The sequence below is a fragment of the Hesperophylax consimilis genome, chromosome 16, assembly GCF_061612785.1.
Source record: "Hesperophylax consimilis isolate HC1 chromosome 16, BYU_Hcon_1.0, whole genome shotgun sequence".
NCBI lineage: Eukaryota > Metazoa > Arthropoda > Insecta > Trichoptera > Limnephilidae > Hesperophylax > Hesperophylax consimilis.
Window position 1 is genome coordinate 33,844,426 of NC_142851.1, and position 24,500 is coordinate 33,868,925.

At 33.1% G+C, this 24,500-nt stretch overlaps 1 protein-coding gene across 3 annotated transcripts in view; it reads left to right on the forward strand.

The window, feature by feature from the left end:
- Window positions 1-1,094: 1,094 nt before the first annotated feature.
- AMPdeam (AMP deaminase) overlaps window positions 1,095-24,500 on the forward strand; it is a 118,402-nt gene continuing 94,996 nt past the window's right edge. Inside the window, exons 1-2 of one of the 3 annotated variants that reach the window (XM_089641197.1) lie at window positions 22,641-22,857; window positions 23,942-24,154. In XM_089641197.1, coding sequence (XP_089497323.1) covers window positions 24,073-24,154 — 82 coding nt within the window. In that variant the 5' untranslated portion in view covers window positions 22,641-22,857; window positions 23,942-24,072. Of the gene's footprint in view, window positions 1,475-22,640; window positions 22,858-23,941; window positions 24,155-24,500 lie in introns of those variants that run through there. The other 2 variants (XM_089641196.1, XM_089641195.1) reach the window with 2 other exon arrangements.

Genomic DNA, 24,500 nt, shown 5'->3' on the forward strand with positions numbered 1-24,500 from the left:
TAGGTCCTGAGGAGAATTATTTTCTTCAGGGCCTCCTGTGTGGAGCTTATGTAAAAAAAATTCTGTAACTATAATTATTATCACTCTGCAATCTTTTTACAACAATTAAGAATGAGGAACTCCAGTTAATTATATACATATATTTTAGGACAATTAAGAATACCTTATCTACCTTCAGCCTCACAACATACCCCAATTGGGGATGCCATAGTCTCACTGGCTTCAGACAGTTGGGAGAAGTTGGGACACTCGTGCGGAGTTTAGATAAAAAATGAAATGAAAACTTTATGGATTTAACAGTAAGGCCGTTCCCACATGGGTTGGTATGATATCAAATCCCAAAATAAATAATTATTAACAAGAGAAATTATTTAATTATTATCAAAAAAATTATTTGAATGCTTTTGAAATAATTTGTATACAGCAGTGGAGACCTGTGTGCGAGTCACCGCACGGCGACATCTGCAAAATTGCCCGCATTAGATGACCCGTGAGGGAGTGGCCTAAGTTCTGCCAGAACCCGCCGACCAATCACAGGGCGTTTAAATCTCTTACAGTATTAATCGTTTTTTAATTATTTTTTTTTTAAATGAGAATACTGCACAGGAGTCCCAACTTCTCCCAACCGTCTGGAGCCATTCAGAGTCACCAAAGATTTATTCAATTTTAAAACTCCCTAATTTGGGTTTGTTGTGAGTCAAAATGTAGAGGGAGCGAGGCGATGGGTAAGATGAAGGTGGGGAAGTACCTGGCTATTACAATGTACATATTCAGAATAAGCGTTTCTTGATCCATATGAATATATATTTTTCACCGTTATGGCTAAAAAATAGTCCCTTATTTGTAACAACCTAAAGAAAGGTGCACAATGAACCCATGGTTCACAAATATGTTGAGATTTTAAATAAATAATCGAGTTATTTATAAGGGTCATAATATTATTGTTTTAATGCATTTGTACGTGATATAGGTGCTTATAACTAAAAACCGTAGGTAATGGTAAAAAAAATGTTTCAATAATATTGAAAATTATTTGTTGTAACAGAAACAATAAATTTAATACAGTCACGTTCTGTTCACGAATGGAATACGTTGGATTACAATAAGTGATTATCTTTTATTCATTCATTATTCCGTTTATGGTGTCCCATTTTTGCCGCCATGTTTCTCACACTGTTGCCAACCCAACACGGCGTAGAACAAGAACAAAACACTGGGTTCAGTTTCTGTCAAACTATCAGCTGTTCGCCGCAAGTCAAACAAAGAGGTTCGCTGTTCGCTTTTGACTCTCTCGCGCGAAAGTGATTTTTAATTGATTTGTATGTCAACATATTGACGGTGATTTAACAGATAATGTCCCAACCTTACGTTGGTTCAACGGAGAGGTTTCCGTTTTCATTTGATATGGACGTTGAAGAAGGAGACGGTGACAGCACTTCTAGCAGACAAAGCCGCTCTATTTCAAAGCGAACAGGTAAATCGCCAATATTGTAATAAATTCATTAAAAACTACTCATTCCTATTATGTACACAGCTTGTCGTTTGTTCGACGCGTCTCACTACATAGTTTGGAGACTTGTAATATATCATTTTGTATGCAAAATAAGTTCGTGTAAAAATTGTTTTTTTTTCGTTGTGGCGTGTTTTCGTGTTTTGCGAGAGGGTCGATCGATACTTTACGTGTTGAGGGAGGGCTATTGAAGCGAAGAAGTTCTCAGCAAGAGAAAACGCGATGTAGCGTGCCGACTGCCGCCGATGTTTCGTGTCTTTTTGACAACCAATAACTTATTCAAGTGGCGAAAAATCACTCTGAGGAATAACTCCATGACTTCAATGTTTTTTGTGAATTCATACAAATCACGAATTGCTATAAATAAACTTGAATGATGGTCAATTAATGTCGAATTTGCACAAATGTCCAGATAATTTGAAGCGAATAGGTAGGTACCCAATAATTTGCGGTTTCCTCCTTGGTAACAAACGCATTTTAACGCGTACAAGTTATGTTTATTTATGCCGGCAAATTTTACATCTCGCAGTGTTTATCTGTCACAATTTTTCTATAAACATTAATTTATTGTGATTTGTTTGTAAAATATTCAGTTTTGAGTGAGAATTCAGTCGGATATTGTAAGTACCTGCCTATTTTTAATATTGTTTTTTTTTTTTAATCTATTTTCCGCGTGGAACATTACGTCGATCCCAGTGGAAAGTTCTAGAGCTTTTCCGTATTTTCCAGTGGGACAACTAATGACACGTCGAATATTATGAAATACCTATATGAAATAATGTTGACACGCGTTTTTCTTTAGATTGTATAAAAATATGCTACGAGACAGTTGGGAAACACCGGAAAACTCAGATTACGATAAAATGATAATACCGGATTTTTGAGATATCTGATAAAATTGAGAATATCCCATTCTGTTACATTAAAATTTTTATGAACTCAATTTCAAGTGGGAGTGGAATCTTCTACAGAGAAAATTTAGCGGCCAATCGATATCCACCTTGCCACGCGAACAAATTAAACACGCACTTCTACGTAAACCTAAACTATAATTATTTTGAATTTATACATTGGTGATCGTGCTTATTTGAACACTAATTAGTCTCGATTCAAATTAGTTAAGTATTTAATTTTTACCTTCTGTTCTTTATTCAAATTAATATGATGATCGTGGTTATTTTTGTTATGTGTTCTCAACTTAAGTAAATATATTGAGATTCGAGGTTTTTTTATTGTGATTTATTCTCAATTCAATTTAATTCATTGATATTCGTTGTTATTCTAATGTTATTTGTTCTCTAATCAAATTAATATGTTGAGATTCGTGGATATTTTAATGTTATGTGTTCTCAAATTAAGTAAATATATTGAGATTCGTGGTTATTTTATTGTGATTTGTTCTCAATTCAATTTAATTCATTGATATTCGATGTTATTTTAATGTTATTTATTCTCTAATCAAATTAATATGTTGAGATTCATGGTTATTTTATTGTGATTTGTTCTCAATTCAATTTAATTCATTGATATTCGTTGTTATTTTAATGTTATTTGTTCTCAAATCACGTTCATATATTGAAATTCGTAGCTATTTTACTTGTTCTCAATTTAAATTTATGTATTGATATTTGTGTTATTTGTTTTCAGTTGAAATCAATACATTGAGATTTGTGGTTATTTTTGTTCCGTATTCAATTTAATAAATTGAGGTTCTTGGTTCTTTATGGGTTCTTCGAATACTAATAATTTTTTCTTCATTAAAATTATTAGCAAGTTAAGAAAAAAGCATCTAATATTTGTTCTTCTATATTCTATGCATTTATCCAGTAGCCATAGTTAGACTGGTTATCGATATCAATAACTATAAAAAAACTACAAATATGCTTAAATCAACGCTTATCTAATCTCGAACCACTCAGGTAAATTTGTTTATTGTTTATTGTGGTATTTTAAGTAGGTACATAGTTATCTATGTCCTAATACAATCCTTATATACATATACATATAATTATGGTAACATATTTAAAATAAATCAATCACATATTTTCTTAATTTAATTTTAAATGTTTTTATGTTTTCTTCTGATTTTATTTCTTCTGGTAGCTCTCCAAATATCTTCAACGCTCCGTACATCAATGACTTTTGACTCTGTGTTTTTTTCCTGAAGGGGAGTCTCAATTCATTTCTTTTCCTTGTCTCATGTGTGTGTTTGTTCTGCAGTTTATCAATTTTTCTTAGGAATTCACTAGACGTATGGCCATTGATTATCTTGTAGATTAAAAATATGGTATTAAAGTAAATAATTTGTTTAAATGACAAGATATTTAACTCCTTCAACATGTTCTTAATTTTTGTGTATCTATTTTTCTTCAATATGATTCTCATTGCTCTATTTTGTAGAATTGTCATTTGTTTCATTAAACCGTCGTTGGATAAGAATAGAATGCTGCTACAGTAATTTATGTGTGGTACAATAATTGCGTTGTACACATTTTTACTGGAAACTGTGTTAAGGAATCTTCTTATTCTTCCCAACAGTGAGATTTTTTTGGCAATCTTTTTAATAATTTGTTTTGTATTTTGAGCAAAAGTTAATTTGGAATCAATTATTACCCTCAAATATTTCATTTCAAATACTTCTTTCAATACTTCACCGTCTATCAATATGTCTTTTTTTGTTTGCGTTACTCGTTTTCCAATGTTCATGAATTTTGTTTTGTTTACATTCAATTTAAGTTTATTTTTCTTCAGCCATATTGATATATTATGTAGGTCTTCATTTAGATGGTTCATTATGAGTTCATAATCTTCTCCTGTTATATAAATCAGTGCGTCGTCTGCAAATAATCTTATTTTACAATGTTTCAATACTTTTACCATATCATTAATGTACATTATAAAAAGAATAGGTCCGAGAACCGACCCTTGTGGTACTCCCAATGTAATCTTTACTGGTTCGGATATTATCTCACCCACTATTGTGGTTTGATATCTATTACTTAAATAATCCTTGAACCATTTCAACGCCTTTCCTTTTATTCCATTTTTAGATAGTTTTTTAATAATTATATCTCTATCTATCGTTTCAAAAGCTCTCTGAAAGTCCAGGAAAACCGCGATCACATATTTATTTTTATCTGAGTCTTGTTTCCAGTCCTCCAGAACTAGATTGAGAGCCATTTCACAAGATTGGTTATTTCTAAATCCACACTGTTCTTCACATAATATATTCCATTTTTCTATAAAATCAACAAGTTGTTTTTTTATTATATGTTCAAGTATTTGTTCATACTTAGGGAGCGTGTTCACTGGTCTATATTCTTCACATTTTTTGTATTTTGTATTTTCGGTATTGGGATGACTCTTGATATTTTCCATGATTGAGGGCACTTTCCTAAGTTGATAGATTCATTTATAAAATTAAGTAAGTAATTCTCAATGATTGGTAATGATTGAATTATTAATTGTATTGTTATTCCATCAGGACTGGGTTTTGATTTCATTTGTTTCAGAATAACTTTTAATTCCTCCTTTGTTATTTTTTTAATTTCCAATTCTATATTTCTTTCTTCAATTTCATCATGAACATTATAAACAATTTTCGGAATACTCTCGTTAATATTTTCAATACTTTTTATAAAATAATTGTTGAATTTATTGGCTATATTTAACCCATCTGTTCCAGGGGGGAATATTATGTCTTCATATGCAATACTGTTATTTTCATTTTTCAGTAACGATTTTATTGTTTTCCACATTTTCTTCTGATCTCCCCTTTCTTCCTCTATTTTAGTTCTGTAGTATTCATTTTTTACACTTTTTAATTGAGTGGTATACCTGTTTCTATAGATTTTGAATTTAAGAAAATAGGCAAAGATAACAACAAAAACTTTTTTGTAACGTAATAAGTAATAATGATAAGATTATGTAATGTGTCGGTAGATTCTAAGAAATACTCTTTATTATTTATATTTGTGAAAAATCACTGGATATTATGTTAGTAAATCTAATTAGTTAGTAAATAACGTTTTCTTGAAAATTGAAAAAGAGCAGACCCTTTTAAATATGATTTTACGTGTCAAGATTATTAATATCTATACTACAGATACTCTCATTATCGACCCGGTGAAAGAAACCATGTAGAATCGAAGCGTTGCTTCAAATGACTAGCCATGTTCGGTGTCCAGATCCGAATAGCCAGGTAGGTACTTCCCAACCTTTCTCTTTCCAATCTCCTTCTCTTCCCCTCTTTCTTCAGCCTCACAACATACCACGACTGGTGATGCTTTAGTCCCACTGGCTCTGGACAATCAGGAGCAGTTGGGACTCATATGCGATATTTACGTAAAAAACAAAGTTTTAACTAAAATACATATATTTTTAAATGTCTTAAAAAGTTGATTTTTTTGGTTTAACTGAGTATCGAATCTTCCTACCCAGGAACTGGAGTGTACAACTCTACTAACCTCGCCAAATGCCGATCGGGTAGGACCGACATGCTGTAATGTTATCCGATTTCAGAGAAATGCGTACATGTACGCGCGTGTGTACATGATTGCCACCAAAATTTGAAGAAATGCATTGTCATCGACATCGAGTCTATCTGCCTAGTTTCAGCTAGATCGAATGTCGGGAAGTGGGTTAATTTCTGCTTATAAAATTTGCATCCAATCATTCCCGAAAAAAAATGTGAAAACCAAATAAATGCACTGAAGAAAGTAAATTAATTAAGACATTTTCAGTGTGCTTTTCTTTGCAATATTTTACAAAAATAATAATGTTTAATTTTTAGGCATGGGGAAACCACTAAAATGAAGAAAAAAAATCTACCACCTATTGTTACTTTTAATGGTTACAATGCAGGTTAAAATACGTTGTTTTTTATGGTACAAATCGGTTCAGACCATAGACTAAATTATTATAATACATCAATGGTTCACACGATAGAAGTTAACCTACTTAGAAAGGAAAGGACATTGACTTGCCTATATCGATCCAGCCATGTATTTGTACCCACTCAATCAATGTTGGCGATCGGAACAACTGAAATACGTTAATAATCCATTTTTTTCAAATCTTCAAATCCAATCTCCATATTCCTTTACAGTCACAAACAAAAATAATATACATATAACCAAATCTTCAACAGACCTTTACATTCCTTTAAAATACGCCACCCACGGACACATATTTTAATAACTCCATGATTATAATTACATGCCTACATTATTGGGACAATCCATACAGAATACATAATATAATCGATCATAATGTTTAGGTCTGGATAAAAACAAAAGGTACAGAAATTTTTCATAGCTACTGAATATTGCTGATTTATTAAAAATCACTTAAAATTATTAGGTTTATAACGGGATTGCAGGCTGTTTCCTCATAAACTTTTAGTACATTACTAATACATATATCGGAACACTTGTTCATGCAACACGTGTTCGGACATCGTGATAATAAATTCCTATTTTACTTAAAGTTTAACAGGAAACCTGTCAATTCATTCGTTAAGGGTCTGTATTCCCGTTTTTAACCGAAAGAGATTCTTAATAAATCAGCAATATTTTATATCGGTAAGTTTTCTTCGTGTAATTACACTAAATCAAACATAACACAATAATAACACTGATAAAATGTTTGGAGGGGGGGGGGGGGTTATATTAAAGTTTAGGTTTTCGGAACGCACTAGAATAACCGGTTGACGAAACAACCAGCAAGGGAATCTAGCAAGTTCAAACTTGCATTGAAAGCGCTTCAAATGTTGCCATGCTTCTCTCCCTCAAACGGGAAGCTACCAGATCTAATGCTACGCTACCAGTCTCATTTCTTTATTTGTATTACTTGATAAACTAACTTTATTCACTAGAAACTTTATAAGTTTTCCTAACTACCCGTTAGAATTTACGGATAAATCATTCGTGGTATTTCTTGCGTACGCAGACCGTATAATGATTAGATTCAAATGTATTGATCTTTCTATATTGTCATGTTTGCCCCTTCAGGCTAATTGGCACTCTGCATTGCCAAAGTGGTCCGCTCTAATTACCGTCATTAAGTGAATAATTAGTGCAGATACCTGATCATTTTATTATAATGCGACGCAACATATCTTCTGCCAATTTCACGATACATTTTGTTGCTGAACGAATATATAAAGATCAGTGTCTGGCGGCGGCACAAATCGACAGTTTTATTCAGAGATTGATGAAATTTTGCACACTTGAACTTCAAAACAAGAGGAAGGTTGTTAGATTTCAAAAATCACCCCCATCCCCTCCTCCCACAATTTAAAGCAGAATTTTGATACTTCTTGTGAAATTGTACACACTCGACGTTCAAAATAATAAATAAATTATTGTTTACTTTCAATTATTTGTCATTGGTAACACTATCAGAGGTATATTTTAAATCGAAATATCGATTTACCAAAGCAAATACGGAACGCATAATCAAATTGGCAAAATTTCGGAGCAATTCAAAGCAGACCGGGTCAATTACATCTAGGGTTGCCAGATCCCGTTTTCTGAATTAGAGGATTTCATACGATTAAATAAAGGACATAGGATGAAAATAAAGGACATCAATATTTTTTTAATAAAATGCTGTAATGGTATCAGTAGTTACATTTATTAATTAAAAACAATGTTAATCGAAGCCAAGTAAGTAGTACGACCTTAATTAGTCATTTTGCATTTAAAGTAATATATAAAGTTAATACTTGGTATTACTTTTGGCTTTTAATGTATCAATATTTAACTTATTTCGGTTTTGGTCCACGTATTCGTACACAAGGAAAAATCCTTTCGGCCTGGGCATTAGAAACGGGGACGGAAAATACGTATTGCATTATTTTTAGCAGATTCCTGTATTCATCCGTAGATTTGAGAATCTGCATCCAAATTTCAAGAACATTTTCTTATCGTCTATAATTTTCGTCAGGAGAGGCTTTAATATACTGAAGTCTTCATACAATGTATCAAGGTTAATATTAGGTATCTGTAGTTTTGATACCATGATGCACAAATCCTGGAACTTAGTTTCTTTCGTCAGTGTCAGCGGCTGCAAACAATGGATATTACTGTTTTCTGAGAAATCGAATCGCGATTCTATATATGTCTGTACATTTTGATACCACTCCAAAAATATAGTAGTGTATTTTTCAGCCTGAGAAGTAGACAATTTTTGAAGAATTTGCTGGACTGCCATTCCAAAAAAGGCATCTTCAATTCGATTTACTTGCGTACAGACGAAATAACACGCTCTCTAACGTCACGCGTCACCTCACCTAGCTGAGGAAATAGGCGCCGAGCAATATTTGCCCGACCGTGTTTTGCATTTCGACTCAGCCGCCCGCGCCGCGTCGCCGCCCGCCGCCTCGCAGCACATCGCGCGAAATCACGCTGATTCATTTATTTTTTCCAAACTAAACGACAAAGTATTGTCCTCTATTGAAGATTTTAAATTAGAGGACAAGATCAATTTTTGGGTCTGAAATAGAGGACGTCCTTTAAAATAAAGGACGTCTGGCAACCCTAATTACATCGTAAATGTCATCTGAAGAAATGTGAACTTAGCAACTGAACGCAAAATGCAAAAATGACTGTGTTTTTGAGGATTGGAACAAAGTGTTGCCTGTCTAAAAAAATCTTGCATTAATATTATTATGAGTAAATATTTTAACCCGAGCAGTATACGCCCCTACTCACCGTACAACTATACCAGCGACTTTAATAAATAATATTAAAGACACAGAAAATTATTTGTTTTGTGTTTAGCTTTGTCGTCAAATCTTGTTTAAGATGATGAACTAGGTTTTGATTTAGGTAATATGTATGTACAGTAATTAATGTTGGCTCCATAATATTATAAACTGGTTTTTCAAATTCTTGAGTGGTCAGTAGTCACTATCAAGAATCAATAATTGAAAGTTTCATTTCTAAGAAATCATTGCCGGCACTAATTATACATTCTTGGAAAGTGTTTTTAATTGCATCACTATAAAACTGTCATATTATACTATACTTATATATATATATTATAATTACCACCCAAAAATTTAGACAGTCTTATATTATTTGACGCATTTATAGAATTTGAAATATAAATAATCATGTGACAAAAGACACTTTATAAATAATCATCTGACAAAAGAAATTCTTTGTCACTTTATAATTAACTAGCTGACGTGTACCCCGCGTTACTCGACTTTTCTCTACTTTCTATAAATATATATATTATACTTAGGTTTTAAAATTTTAGGTTTTAGGTTAAAAATTTATTCACATTTATTCAACACTATTCCTAAGTAGAAGTTGTATTTTTGTAAACCAGTCAAATCGCTGTACTTTATTAATGTTCTTGTTCTTTTTCTTGTATGTATTTTTTAATGTAATTTTATTTTAACTATTTCTTTCTTATGTTTCAAAATTCTATCATCCAAATTGTACCACCTACATGTAAAAGCCCTCTGGGCGTTAAATAAACATATAAACTTATTATAGTCAGAAAGAGTTGTGTCGGCCTGATAATTCCAAACAGAACACGATGCCAGAACTCACCTTTAGCAAATTGGTATTCGTTGTAAAGTGGAACATTCAATCAGTATTCTCGGATTTAGGTACATTGGATTCCTATATCAGTGTATAAATATTTTTGTAAAAACTTTGAATCTTGGGAGATTATCCGTGGATTCCAAGTGGAATCCCATAATAAGAATAAAACAATTATTATAAGAATAATTGTGAAAAATCTTCTCATAATTTAAGGCCCACTATATAATTTTTTCATGAATAACAACAAGACGTGTTTTTAATAATTTTCAGAGCTTACTTTGCGATTTTTTTCTACCGAGGGTATTTTATATAATTAACGTTTCGGCATCACACATGTATAGATATTATCTTGAAAAATAACATACATTTTTTTTTAAACTTAAAACTTAAAGAGTTAACGAGAAACTTGTTATAAATCGGTAGAAATTGGGTACGCGGGGATGATCGAACGAATGCAAAATATGAAAGCATTCGAGTGTTGTGTTATCTGAAGCTGCGTAACAGATTTCCGCTATATAGTTCAGATTAGGAACTATTCGATAATGTGAAGTGTGATTACCGTCGCTCGAGTGTTATTAACATGTACACGTGAACACTGCATACATAATACATAGGTAAATAGATCGATCAGTATCTTGATACCACGTGGTGTTTTAAAGTTACAGGTACAGGACCAAACTTATATGGGCGTTTTGCACTATGCTTTTTTTCGTCCAGTTTCGTCGTCTAATCGATAACTAGTGAATCTACATCACATTTGGAGTCATTTTTGTGATGTAACTTTTTGTAATTGAGATTTCGTTTACGAGTAATCGAGTCGGAATTTTTTAAAGTCACATTTGAAAAAAAAAATTGTATCTATTGTACTTTGAAATGCGTCGAAGCGAAGAATTGTTGCCGAAAAAGTTTAAAAATCGAGAAGTTTTTGTGTTTTATGTTTGGTATGGATTCACTAGTTTTCCGATTATACCACTAGTTTCTGACACCGTATACTGACGGGTTTCGAGTAATCAAAAGTGTATTTATGATAAATATTACTCAGCAACATATTGTGTCTGGAAATTATAACTTTGGACAGCGTGTTTTCGGAAAACAGCTGGATCTCTTCACAGCTTGTACAGCAGCAAAATAGATATTGCAGTTTTGAAGAACTTTTCTTCAAAACTGCACTGCCTGTTTCGCTGTATCCTTTATCGCCCTTCACGCAATGTCGAAGTGATATGACGTGTTTTTTTTCAATCGATAAATAAGGAAGTTCAGAGTCTTATAGAACAACAAAAGCCGATTCTGAATATATAAGTTTTATTATATATATATATTTTTTTTATTTTTTTTAAATTTTTTTTATTTATTCTTTAATATATTTGTTAAACAATGGTATAGTATATTGTCCTCCACGCTAGGAGTTCACCTGTGTTGTGTGTTAATGTTGAATTAGCAAATCGTCATATAAAAAACGATAAAACCATAAGAGACTTAAACGATCTGTGATTGGTCGGCGAGTTCTGGCAGAACTTGCACAACTACTTAACGGACCGGTCGGTTGCTTGTATTAAGCCCGCATTCCAAATTTTTAAGCTTTTAAGTTACATAAAAATTTGTACATTTATAATGCTGAAACGTTAATCGTATGAAATTCCCTCGATAGAAAAAAATCGCAAAGTAAGCTCCGAAAATTATTTAAAACACGTTTTGTTCCGTTATTTCATGTATTATAGGTATGCAAAAATTCACAGTGTATCTTTAAATGCAACTTAATCATTTGTCGAGGGATTTTTTCTCTATTTTAAACGAGTCGTGTTTTTTTATAAATATTTTACCATTTTTGCTTAATATATTATCGTTTGTCAATATTAGTGCGCTCCCTCTAACATACTAATTATATCTCCCTTTCAAACCATCTTTAGACGCTTACTATGGAGCCTTAATAATGCGGACAATTTTGTGCAAAGTTGCGCTGCGCAGACTCGCACATGGGTCACTACCATAGACATACGATTAATATACATATGTCTGTGGTCACTACTGTGCTTTACAAATTATTTCAAAAGATTTCTTTTTTTTTTAAATCTTGTTAAATATATAAATTGGGATTTGTTGATTTTATACCGACCCGAGTAGGATAGATCTTACCGTTAACCGACAAAACCGAGGTACGAATGACGTCACGCGTACCCCGTCAGATATCGATCGTTTTGGTGGGCTTTGAAAAATGCAAACATCGAAAATGCCTTTGACTATAAAATCGACATTTCTAAAAAAAATACTATTATATAGTTAAAAGGTGAACCTTTAAAACAATTGTCTGGAATTCCTTATTCGCCTCTGGGCGTGCATTACTCATCCCTGCTTATCAACATGCCTCTTATCTCTGTGCCCTACGTCAGTTCAGTTCTTCAGTTGACTAAATCTGCAATACGCACCGTTCACCTAGCAAATTGTTGACTTTAACCTCAATTTCAAGTTTACCGCCAGTTTTCCGTACTCTCCTGTTAGTGTGATTTATAAAGCTAAATCATGGCTGCTTATAGAAGATATCCATCATCATCTGGTAAGTTCAACTGTGACATGACTTATCAAGCTTAATTTTCGTTTGTTATTGTTATCTCGTGCTCTTAAAGAAGAAAAGAAAATCTGTTATGATCTGAATTGAGTTTCTCACAGCCGAAAGTATTATCTCAATTGATTGTTAGATCTGTTATGTTACGACTGTACGTACTGTCATCTATCGCTGAGAACTCCTTTGTAACTTGGGACTTATCTCTCTGTTATATTATGTTAAATATCCTTCGGTTATTAGAAAGGGAAATGAAGGTTACAACGAAACAATCTGCAATATGCATTTAATTCGCGGTTTTAAATGCCTACATTACCTCATCTTATTATATTATCTGAATTGTCTATTATTTGTTTTCCTGTCTGTAATTTAATGCTGATGTGTATGAATAAACTAGTAGTTACTACGCACTACATGGATTATTCCGAACAATTGAAAAACATAACAAACAAAAGCATGATTTCTTTTTCTTTTACAGTTAAATGGACATTTAAAAATTCAATAGATCGCAATGAAAATGTCGTTGCGAGCTGAAAGTATTTATTTAGGTTACTATAATTTCGTATCCAAATCATTGTAACGCATCAAGAACAAGATAGGACCAAGGTCAATTCTTTGAGGTACTCCGTAACGCCACAACTTTGACTCTTTTACTTATTTATTACATTCTTCGCATATTCTGGATTATCAGTTACGTGATCTTGTGTTAGTCGCTGTCCACAATATGGTGTGGTCAATATATTGTAAATGCACGTTTTAAAATGGCTGGCTGCAAAGTCTGTCAAGTCAAGTCCCACAACCGTTGTCATAAATGTCTTAGTAAAACGACGCAATGTGATAATTTTTTTAGCGTCGTGCGTCGCATACTAACCCACTGATTATTTGCTGCAAGCGGTTACCGATAGGAAACTTCAGTACTGACTATTATAATTGTAGTGCCTATTAATTCAAATATAATGCTATCCACGTTCTAAGTAGGGCTGCCACCTCTCCGGGTTTGACCCGGAGTCTACGGGTTTGCATGGTGCATATCCGGGCTACGGGTTTAACATCGATATCTACAGGTCAGACCAGGCGGTGGCAACGAAGCGACAGACGACCATCGTGACTGTCTGACTGAGTGAATGCACGATGAATTTTACGGTGCCAAAATAATGAGAAACATAAAGTTTTTGAAGCCTTCTGATCAGGATCAATTAAAAAAAGAAGCCAATGAGGTTTACAGGAGAACTCTTGAATACATACAGAAAAAATTATGATTTTGAGGATTCTGTGTTCAAAATCTTTTCCAAATTCGATCTAACAAGTGCAGTGAGTTACGGAGATACTGTGGAAGCTGTCGAATCACTTGGTTTGAAAAAATGTCGACGAAGATAATCTTTATGACGAGACCCGAAAATTAAACCAAGTTTCCTCAGTTCGTACAATCTAGTGATTCAACATTGCCTGTTGATTTACGATGGGTTCAGTTATTCAAAGTAACCTCAGCGTTCACCGAACTGCCAAAAATAATTGGATTTTTTTTTAAATCCCTATAAGCAATGCTTTTGTTGAACGCTTCTTTTCTTTAATGGGAAATTTGTGGACAGACGAGCGAAACTGCTTGTCAGTGGACATGGTGAAGGCAGAGTTAATTGTGAAAATTAATTACAATATGAATTGCCAAGAATTTTTTAAGTTTTTGAAGAAACCTGAGCAAGAAAAGATGCTTAAAAATACCTTCAGAATGAAAAATATAGTTTTTAGTGTCTTGCTGGTCCAAGTCAGCTTAGCACTAGCTAGGTCATTTATATTTATAAAAAAAACATTACCAATGGTAATTTAGCATGACCTTAATTGCCTTAATTAAATAATTCATACTAAAAAAGTTTTATTTTAATAAAAAAAAACTTTTCAAAATCTCCGGGTCTATTGTTTTTGAAAGGTTGCAGCCCTAGTTCTAAGCTGTACAATCTTTCATCACGGTTATTGTTTTCAAGCCATGTTTGGAATGAATAGTCAACTTATGATACAAGTTGAATTACTTTCCATAATGTTTCATTTTGCTTCTTCATAACGTCTAGAATAAACTCAATTATGAATTAGCAGGTTTCCTGATAAACTTTTGTGAATGACGAATATATTATCAAATTATCACGATGTCAGAACACATGTTCACGAAAATCCTAATACTTTCGCAATGTGTCATGATATTTATCAAGGCAAATTATTTATTTAGTCGTAATTTACAAAAAGTTTATCAGGAAACCTGTTAATTCAAGGCGTATTTAACCGGCTTAATAATTTAATAAATTAGCAATATTCGTTTTTCTCCGTATGGACACACTGACCCCAAGATCTCTATCCACCCCTCATACTTGTTTTCCTTCTGTTATATCTCTGATTTACTTGCAGTTTTAGTGTTGGAAACTCTTGTGAAAAGTAAAAGGTTCTTTTACTATAATTGCGTTTATTTACGTTACAATAAATAGTTCTGGATTTAGCTACACTATTCATTACCCGAGGGTTGGTAATTCTCTGTTTCTAGAAGCTTGTTGTCTGTCAATAATATCCCACAGGCAATTGCTACACTCTAGCGACATCTGACTCTGGAGTAAGCTTTATGACTGGTGCCATCTATCGCTTGAAAACCCAACTTATTACCAAACATCTCACCTTCAAAGAACCTTCACTCCTTCATTTTCTTAAAAAGCCCTTCACACAGCATCCTAAAGATGACATAGGCCCTGAAGAAAATTATTTGCCCCGGGGCCTCCTGTGTAAAATGTAAAAATAATAATAAAAAATATTTATCTATCCATGTTTTGGTGCCTTCTCAGATAAAATGGCTGCTTAGACACCTTCATAATACTAGACAGAACTATGCATGCACTAAAATATCAACATAGTTATTTTGACTATAAAAACATCTAAAGAATAACAACATAAAAACAATATATTTTTCAATGCAAGATGGAAAAATAGTACCCAAAAATTGATAGATTCTGAAACATTACTTGAAACACCAAGAAATAAGGGGATAGAAAATCCTTATTGCACTTAAATACTTCAGTGTACGTACATAATAATATATAGGTATCAGTGGCACAAAAATAAAACAGGGTTTTCCAATAAGAGGTGTTATTTTGATATTCAATCGTAAAAGATCAATGGTTTCGTTGCTTGTGTGGCACGTAGCGCCGTCTGGTTGAAAGTAAACGCTGTCCAGATCAATACCATCCAATTTCTGCCATAAAAAATCAGTAATCATATCTCAATAGCGCAATCCATTCACCGTAACTGTTGCTCCAGCCTCATTTTCGAAAATGTAAGGTCCAATGACTCCGCCGGACCTTAAACCGCACCAAACAGTCACACGTTGAGGATAGAGAGGCTTTTCAACAATAACTCTTGGGTTTTCCGAGCCCCAGATGCGACAATTTTGCTTGTTGACGAAGCCACCGAGGTGGAAATGGGCCTCATCACTCAAGACGATTTGCATTTGATTCACTCAAATGAATTTTAATAATTGAAATGCGTTGTTGAAGCGTGTATCGTTACATTTTTATTAATGGCGTAGTTTCTACTAAACTTGTCAAATGTCAAAAAATGACAGCTTCAAAAGTAACATCTACCGAAATAGTGGGCTATTCAAAATAACACCTCTTATTGGAAAACCCTGTTTAAGTCGAAGCAGAACTAGCTAGAGCCTAGAGTAGATTTTTTGTTCTGCTTGCTAAAATGAATCTATTAAGACCTGCTTAACAATATAACATCCTTATAATCATATTTTTTAATGATAAACTAATATGATATGCTTATAAGACAAGATTTTATGCATAGCATAAATCGGCTTTAGCTGACGTAGCTCAGTGGTCTAGAGCACCTGACCGGACATCAGAATGTGCGGGTTCAATTCCCGTTGGCGGCATTTTATTTTTACTCGGGAGATATTTTCAATTTGTATTGATATTTCAGGCGAGTAATTATAATTGCTTATAATAATTTTTTATCCTTATAATCATTACCCGAATTCTGTATAGGGCGAACGATATTATACAGTTGTGATTCCGTGTTGGAGTTGTCGCAATAATACGGTAAAAGAAATCATATGCAAAATAACTCATAGTTCAACAACATTCTTTATCTCACACGCTTAGAGGGCTTAATACATAATAATGCTAACGACTCTGTTGTAGATATGTATAGTTGATAATGCAGTCTATTCTTGGAATCGTTGCATGGCGCCCATACATCAAAACTCCGTACACTCTCTTATCTGTAACCTGTCTGCAGCTTAGTAATGCTCGGATTTCACGATAACGAATTCTAAAATGAGCGTGTTATTGTTTTATTACGATTTTTAAATTCACCTATTTGAGTTTTACTTTTGTTTTCGGGATGCAAATCTTGGACGTGGAAATTAACCCACTTCCCGACATCCGATCGAGCTGAAACTCTTCAGATAGACTCGCTGTCGACGACAACGTATTCTATCAAATTTTGGTGAAAATCACGTGCATACACGCGGATATACACGAATTTCTCTGAAATCGGATGAAATTACACCAGTTAATATACGAAATAAATGTCGGTCCCACCCGATCGGCATTTGGCAAGGTTGGTAGAGTTGTCGCCTCCAGTTCCTGTGTTGGAAGATTCAATCCTCATTGAAAGAGACGTTTAAAACAGGTGTAGGAGAGTAAAAAAAAACTTAGTTTTTTACAGGTTCATTTTTTTAATACTGTATTTTTATTAATGCTGTTTCTAGGTGGCTGTGAGGGTTATATGTAATTGATAAATATGTAATGCCATTTATAATAATTTGATATCCGCTTTGCTTTTTCCACATAGATCAATGTTATAGGAATTTTCACAGGAAAACAAATTAATTTGTTAATTGTCTTAATTAATTTCGCGCGATTGAAAGTTTATTTTCGTTTCGTAACTGACATTGTAGGCAACGTGTGTTAAATTGTTCGCTTTCACGAACCACGCACGTTTTGTAGCTGTAACTGCATTACTAATTAGATTTAAATAAAAAATAAGAATATATTTTTAAAGTTAAACCGATTGTTAAGATAGCGGTGCGAAATATGAATTTTTCATGTTGGCTATTTTTAAATTGAATTTAATTTTTTTTATTTTTTATTAATTGCATCTAGTAAAAATATTTGATTGATGCAAACTGGAAAGAATTATTATTTCTCTTTCTAACCTCACAAAAAACGTATTTCCGCATGATAGAATTTTTATTTAATAAAATATGGACGCCCGGTCATATATTACCCTATAATGCTGGATGGGTTAACTTCTTTTCTTGTGTAATGATGACAAGAGAAAAAAATATGTTTCAATTTCTCCAAAATATGGCAGTGATATACGAAGTCGAAGTAAATTTGTTCGACTAACTTCGAAAATATTATGTCACAACACATTAAAAATTCGACAACTGAGATAACAACACACATAAAATCAAAATTAAGATGTTTAAAACCTTGGATTACCAAAGGACTTATTATATCTATCAGAAATAAAGAAAAACTTTACAAAATAACTTTAAAAAATCCCCAAGATGAAAAAGCATATATTTTCTATAAAAAATATAAAAATAAATTAACATCTTGTATTAAAAAAAGTAAAGAAGAGTATTTTAAAAATAAAATATTATCTTCAGAAAATAACCATAAACAAATGTGGAAAACTGTTAATTTCGCCATAGAAAATACAAAAAAAACACAAAACATTAAGTACATTGAACATGATAAAAAAATTATAGATGCCAATATACAGCCTAAACAATGTGCAAACATATTTAATTCCTTCTTTGCAAATGTTGGGAAAAATCTTGCGAAAAATATTCATAAGCCTTCAAACCAAGAAAACCATAAAAATAAAAATATACAGAAACGTAATATACTTTCAATGTTTGAAACAACAACAGAATGTGAAATCTCGAAAATAATAGAAAATATGAAAGGAGGTTCGTCCCCCGGTTTTGATTCTATTACGACACACATGTTAAAAACTATGAAACCTCACTTAATAAAACCTATCACTCATTTAATAAACTTAAGTTTAACAAATGGAATTTTTCCAATGAACTACAAAACCACAATAATCTCACCTATTTACAAATCTGGAGATCCACATCAAGCAACGAATTATCGCCCAATATGTCTAATTTCTAATATAGGAAAGATCTTTGAAAAAATAGTTAAAAAACAATTGGTAAATTTTCTAGATAATAATAAAATATTACACAAAAACCAGTTTGGCTTTATAAAATCACTCAGCACACAAGATGCTATTGCTAACGTAACTTCATACATTTACGAATCACTAGATAAAAGTAAAAAATGTGCGGGTATATTTATTGACCTTAGAAAGGCATTCGATAGCATATCCCATGAGATGCTATTAAAAAAATTGAATAATATCGGCATAAAAGGCAACGCGATTAAATGGATCACCGACTACTTAAAAAACCGTCCTCAATTAGTAAAAATCAATGGTGTTAATAGTGATCAAGAGATTACAAGCTTTGGAATCCCCCAAGGTACAGTGCTTGGACCAATTCTATTTACTATATATGTAAACGATATTTTTTTTCAACCTTTACACGGTCAAATTACGTCATACGCCGATGATACAGTATTAATAATAAGTGATAAGACTTGGGAAAATGTAGAATTAAAGGCCACAGAAGACATCAACACGCTCAAGAATTTTTTCGACACTAATTTACTGTCACTTAATAATGAAAAGACATTTGTAATTCCATTTGCAATCCATACAAATGATACTCCTAAAAATTTTAACATTGTCATACATAATAATACTAAAATTCACAGCCAAAACTATTGCAAATCAAACTGTACAGTACTAAAAACAACAAATAAAATTAAATATCTAGGAGTAATTATTGATAAAAATCTGAAATGGAAAGAACAAATATGTCAAGTAGTAAACAAAATTAGAAAATTAATATATATATTTTTAAGAATTAGAAACTTTCTGTCGATAAAAAATCTATATTTAATTTACTATGCCTTAGTTCAATCCACTTTACAATACGCTATTATTAGTTGGGGATCCGCGTATAAATGTAACCTTCTTCCAATTGAAATTATACAAAGAACAATTATTAAAATTATATTAAAAAAATCCTTTGACTACCCAACAGAACGCCTGTTTGAAGAATTTCAAGTACCTACATTTAAAGACCTATATATTAAAAACTCATTAATCCAAATTATAAAAGAAAAAGATAAATATCAATTTTTAAATGAAAACAGAACGCGACTTAGACATGTTTTTCTATGCCCAAAACTAAATACGTCTTTTGCACAACATCATTATACTTACCAGGGAAGAACTTTTTTCAATCGTTTACCAGAAGAAATCAGAAGCATGATAAAACCCGAATACTGCTCTCTGTCAAGAGACACTTTAAAAATATTCTGAAAAAAAACTACTGTCACTTAATTAATCTCACAAATATCCTTAGTTTTCCATAACTTCCTTTCTTTTTTAAAATTTAATAAATTAATATATTATCCTTCACTACTTTCCAAAGAAATATTACAGCAAACATACATTTATGTACAATGAATTATTTAAGTACTAACTAACAACAACATTTATGTACACTCCCCTTCCATACACAAGCAAATGCTTTCAATGGAAGAGTAGTAAAAAACCAATGATGTAAAATGAATTATGTCCCATGTAAAACATATTATTAAAAATAAAAAATAATTATAAAACAAAATTTTTCAAAAGTAACTAAATTGGCTAACATTCAAACGGATGCTAACTTGATCGCGATGATATTTATACGTAACATAATAAACAATCTGTTACCAAAACACTTTTCAAACAACATTATATACTACAAGGAAATTCAAACATAACATAAGAACGTTCCATGAAATTAGGTTGCCACAATGGTTGCCACAAAGTCAATACACAAAATAGTTTACTGTACAAAGGAATGCAACATTATAATTCGCTGCCAGAAAACAAAAGGTTTGCACCAATTGATAGATTCTAGCTGGATGTAGGATCAATATTAATTAAAAGAATATTTAATAATGTATATTTCTAAGTAATGATAAATCAGACATTTGTAAACTTGAATGTCCAAAATTAATAAATAAGAGTACATAAATACGTATAATGCCTATTTTATTCCACACTTGTATTATTTCGTATCTCAGTAACTACTTAACTGTTGTCAAGTCAAGATTAGACCTGCCTCAAAAACTTGTCCGATATTTTTGACCTAGTTATCACGTCTTTAGTCTGTAACTATGGGCCTAGTGATCCTAATATTTTGGGCACTTGGGATTTTTCTTATGCTGCGTATACATTTGCGAGTCGAAACGCAAGCTGAGCCACGAATTATAGTAAAGGGACGAAGTATCAGCAAATGGCGTGAAATGCCGCTTGTGGTTGCTTTGTTCCTTTCCTATAATTCGAGGCACAGCAAATGGCGCGAAATCCTGCTTGTGGTTGCTTTGTTCTTTTCCCATAATTCGAGGCTCGGCTCGCAAATGTGTTCGCGCTATTAGATACGTACATATATATTCAGTGTTTTTTTGTTATTGCTGATGATGTATCGTTTGTTACGTGACAGCTGACAAAGCAAACATGTTTTATTTTAAAGATATTTTCACAACTGACCCATTTCGGTATTTGACTTTTCCTTGTCATGTGCGTAACGCCCCATTTTATTTATAATTATAATTTTTTCAGGGACAAAAATCATCAAGCTGTAATATTTGAAATTCTAGATCCTGAGGGATTTTTTTTCTTCAGTGCCTCCCGTTTTAAGCCCCCGCATTCCCAATTCCTACTGATTTATAACAAGTTTCTCGTTAACTCTTTAAGTTTTTAAGTTCCAAAAAACTATATATTTTTAAGATAATATCTATACATTTGTTATGCTAATTATATGAAATTCCCTCGATAGAAAAAAATCACAAAGTAAGCTCCGATAATAATTATTATTTAACACGAGCATGAAAAAATCTAAGTATATCTTTAAATGCAACTAAGGCATTTGTCGAGAAATTTTTGCGCTATTTCAAATAAGTCGTGTTTTATTAAATATTTTCACCATTTTCGCTTAATTATTACCGCGCTCCCTCTAACCATCTTTGAGCGTTTACTACGGGGTCTTAATGTGAAAAAAGTCGTAACTACCTTAGAGAATTTGCAGAAAATCAATCTTGGTATTTCTTGCGTTAGGAGACTACGAAGCGCTGACCGTTAACGGTTAACAATGAAAACAAATCGGCCGCCATTTTCACTTATTCTGCCCTTTTAAATTAAAGTTTTGATTTTCAATAAGATTTTTTTATTGTTTTTTTGGTAAGTAATAATTTTTTTCCTAAAAAACTATTTTCTTTTGACCAAGCGGTAAGGTAGGTACTTTCGTGAAATGCGTCCAGTAGAGTTGAACTTCTGTCGCCAGTTAACGTACTTGGATCAAAAAGAGATTCTCTCTATTTATACAAAATGAAAACTGACCAACTGATTAGGTACCATGCCGTTTTAACGCAGAGTTATAAAATATAGGACGAAACGCAACAGTATATTTCATTAACTTTCATATTTTCACACAAATGTAGGTTACCTTTTTTTCATAAACTCCTCGGGCTTTCCTCAATTTTTCTGCACATTAAATATAATGCTACCGGGATGAGGTAAGACTACAAACAGTACCCAGGGCCGGCCCTGAGCCTTGTCATTATCAGCTTAGCATTATCACCGCCTTAGCAATTCGGTGCCCGGAGCGGACTGCTCCAATTGCGCCCGCCTAGGACCGGCCCTCAGTACCTACAAATTAGAATAACTACCAGAAATTAGTGAGACAGTTGGGCGTAGGACCAAATGATCGTACACAATGTACAAAAACATGCAACCGGCGCGGCGTGTCGCCAGAAATAGAAAAATAACAATATAAAGGCGATTGCCCCGCTAACTAGAAGATCACGCGAAGAAAGCTGTCTCGTGCCAGGCCGTGGAACTGCCGCGGGACAACTCGCACACTCCTCAGTCGACAATAGCCGCACTGTCGCGATTGTTCCACATTATCTGCAGGCATCTCTAAACGCGCAATAACCTCACTTATCCGCCAATCTGCGATTTTAAAACGATAACAAAAGAGATTCATTGTGTTACGTAACCTAAAACGCGCCCAACAGGTATAATTATCGCGCAAAACCGTCACTCGCTTCAGTGTACGCATTTCTACAGTATTCAAGTTTTCTAAATCGTGTTTATTTTAAATTATAATTAATAATAATCTGTGGTGTTTGAATTTGGGTTCCTACTCGAAATAGCAATTGCAATGTCATAGATCATAATCTAAAAGCCTACGCGTTATTATTACAGCGGCGTTCGAATTTTCAAATTTCACACTCTTGTTTATTAAAAATAAATAATCTTTGGTGTATTGTTGATGTTTGACGTCTGGGTACTTACTTATAAATAGCAATGTCATAGATCATAACTTTTTGAAGATTGCATTGTCTTTTAATTTCACGGTGTTTTGATCTATAGATTTATGGGGCAGATTTTCTGTTGATTAATATTATTTTATTTAAATTTGTCCCGCCAAATTGTTATTCCAATTTAAACGAAAACATTCAGCTGTACAGTGAGCGTGTGGGAGGCAAACTTCTAAGAATATTGCGATCTAAAAACGTTTCTTGGAGCGCTTCCAGTTATAAAATTAAACTGACATGTATAATTTAATGATGTGGGTTGATCTGCACATTAAGAGTTACTTTATTCATAGCACATTAATATTTTACAATAATTCCTTTTTTCATTCTATTCATGCATTTGGTCTTTCATTTTAGTAACCAATCCTATAAACATGAGTATAGGTAATTTATGTCCCCTTTAAATTATGCTATGTCACTTTTTGATTTCTATTCACAAACCCTTATTTTTAGGTTTAGTTTATGATATAAAACTAAAACCAACGTAGGTACTTTATTGTTAGATCTTGGGACCTAGACCATTTTTAAAGGGAATAAATAGTAGGCTGCACGTTATGAATTTCGTTAATTTAATTTGACAAACTCGTGACAGGTTCAATAACAACAGGCAACCAGTAAGATAATAAATTAGGTACGATAGAATTTTAGACAAAAGTAATATTTATTTTAACATTAGACTTCAAAGTTAGGCACCGATGCGTCACGATTTCAAATTTTCCACCCGAGTAGGTACCAATTTTCCGCGCGAGTAGGTATCTCCTTATTTTCGAATTCGTCGCATTAAATTTCTTGTTCTTATTTCGAACGACATTTCCAGGGCTGCCATCAGGAGAATTAGACGTCAGATACGATTAGTGTTGGTTTGTAAATTCTCTGTGCAGTGTTGTCAATAGCGATCAAATTATACTGATATAAATTGCCGTGTGTCGAGTAGCAACTGGGTGCAACATGGCGCAGAGGGGAGTTGTGGACGTGCCGGTCGCCAGGCCGCTGCACCTGTCCATTGACTCGTTCATCGATGATCAATCCGGTGAGTCCCAAATACGAAACTTTTTCTCATAATGCTTCGTGACAGAGCGCTAAGATCTGTGGCCAAAAGTCATGGAGAACTGAGCTCACTTCAGTGCAATTAATCTCATATTGGTACAGGTATTGTATATACCCACTAGTGGAAGCAGCTGTCGCAAGCTTTCAAAATTATACTGCTGTGGAAAATAAGAACACAATGTCTTCTTTGAGAGTTTCAAGGAAGGTACTGCGTTTTTAGTTACCGTAGCAGTACAGGCAACATTACAATAAAATATTCATATGCCTTCGTTGTTTATACTCGGTGTCCGGAAACTAGTGGTAACGGCGGGAAACTGGTAGTACAACTC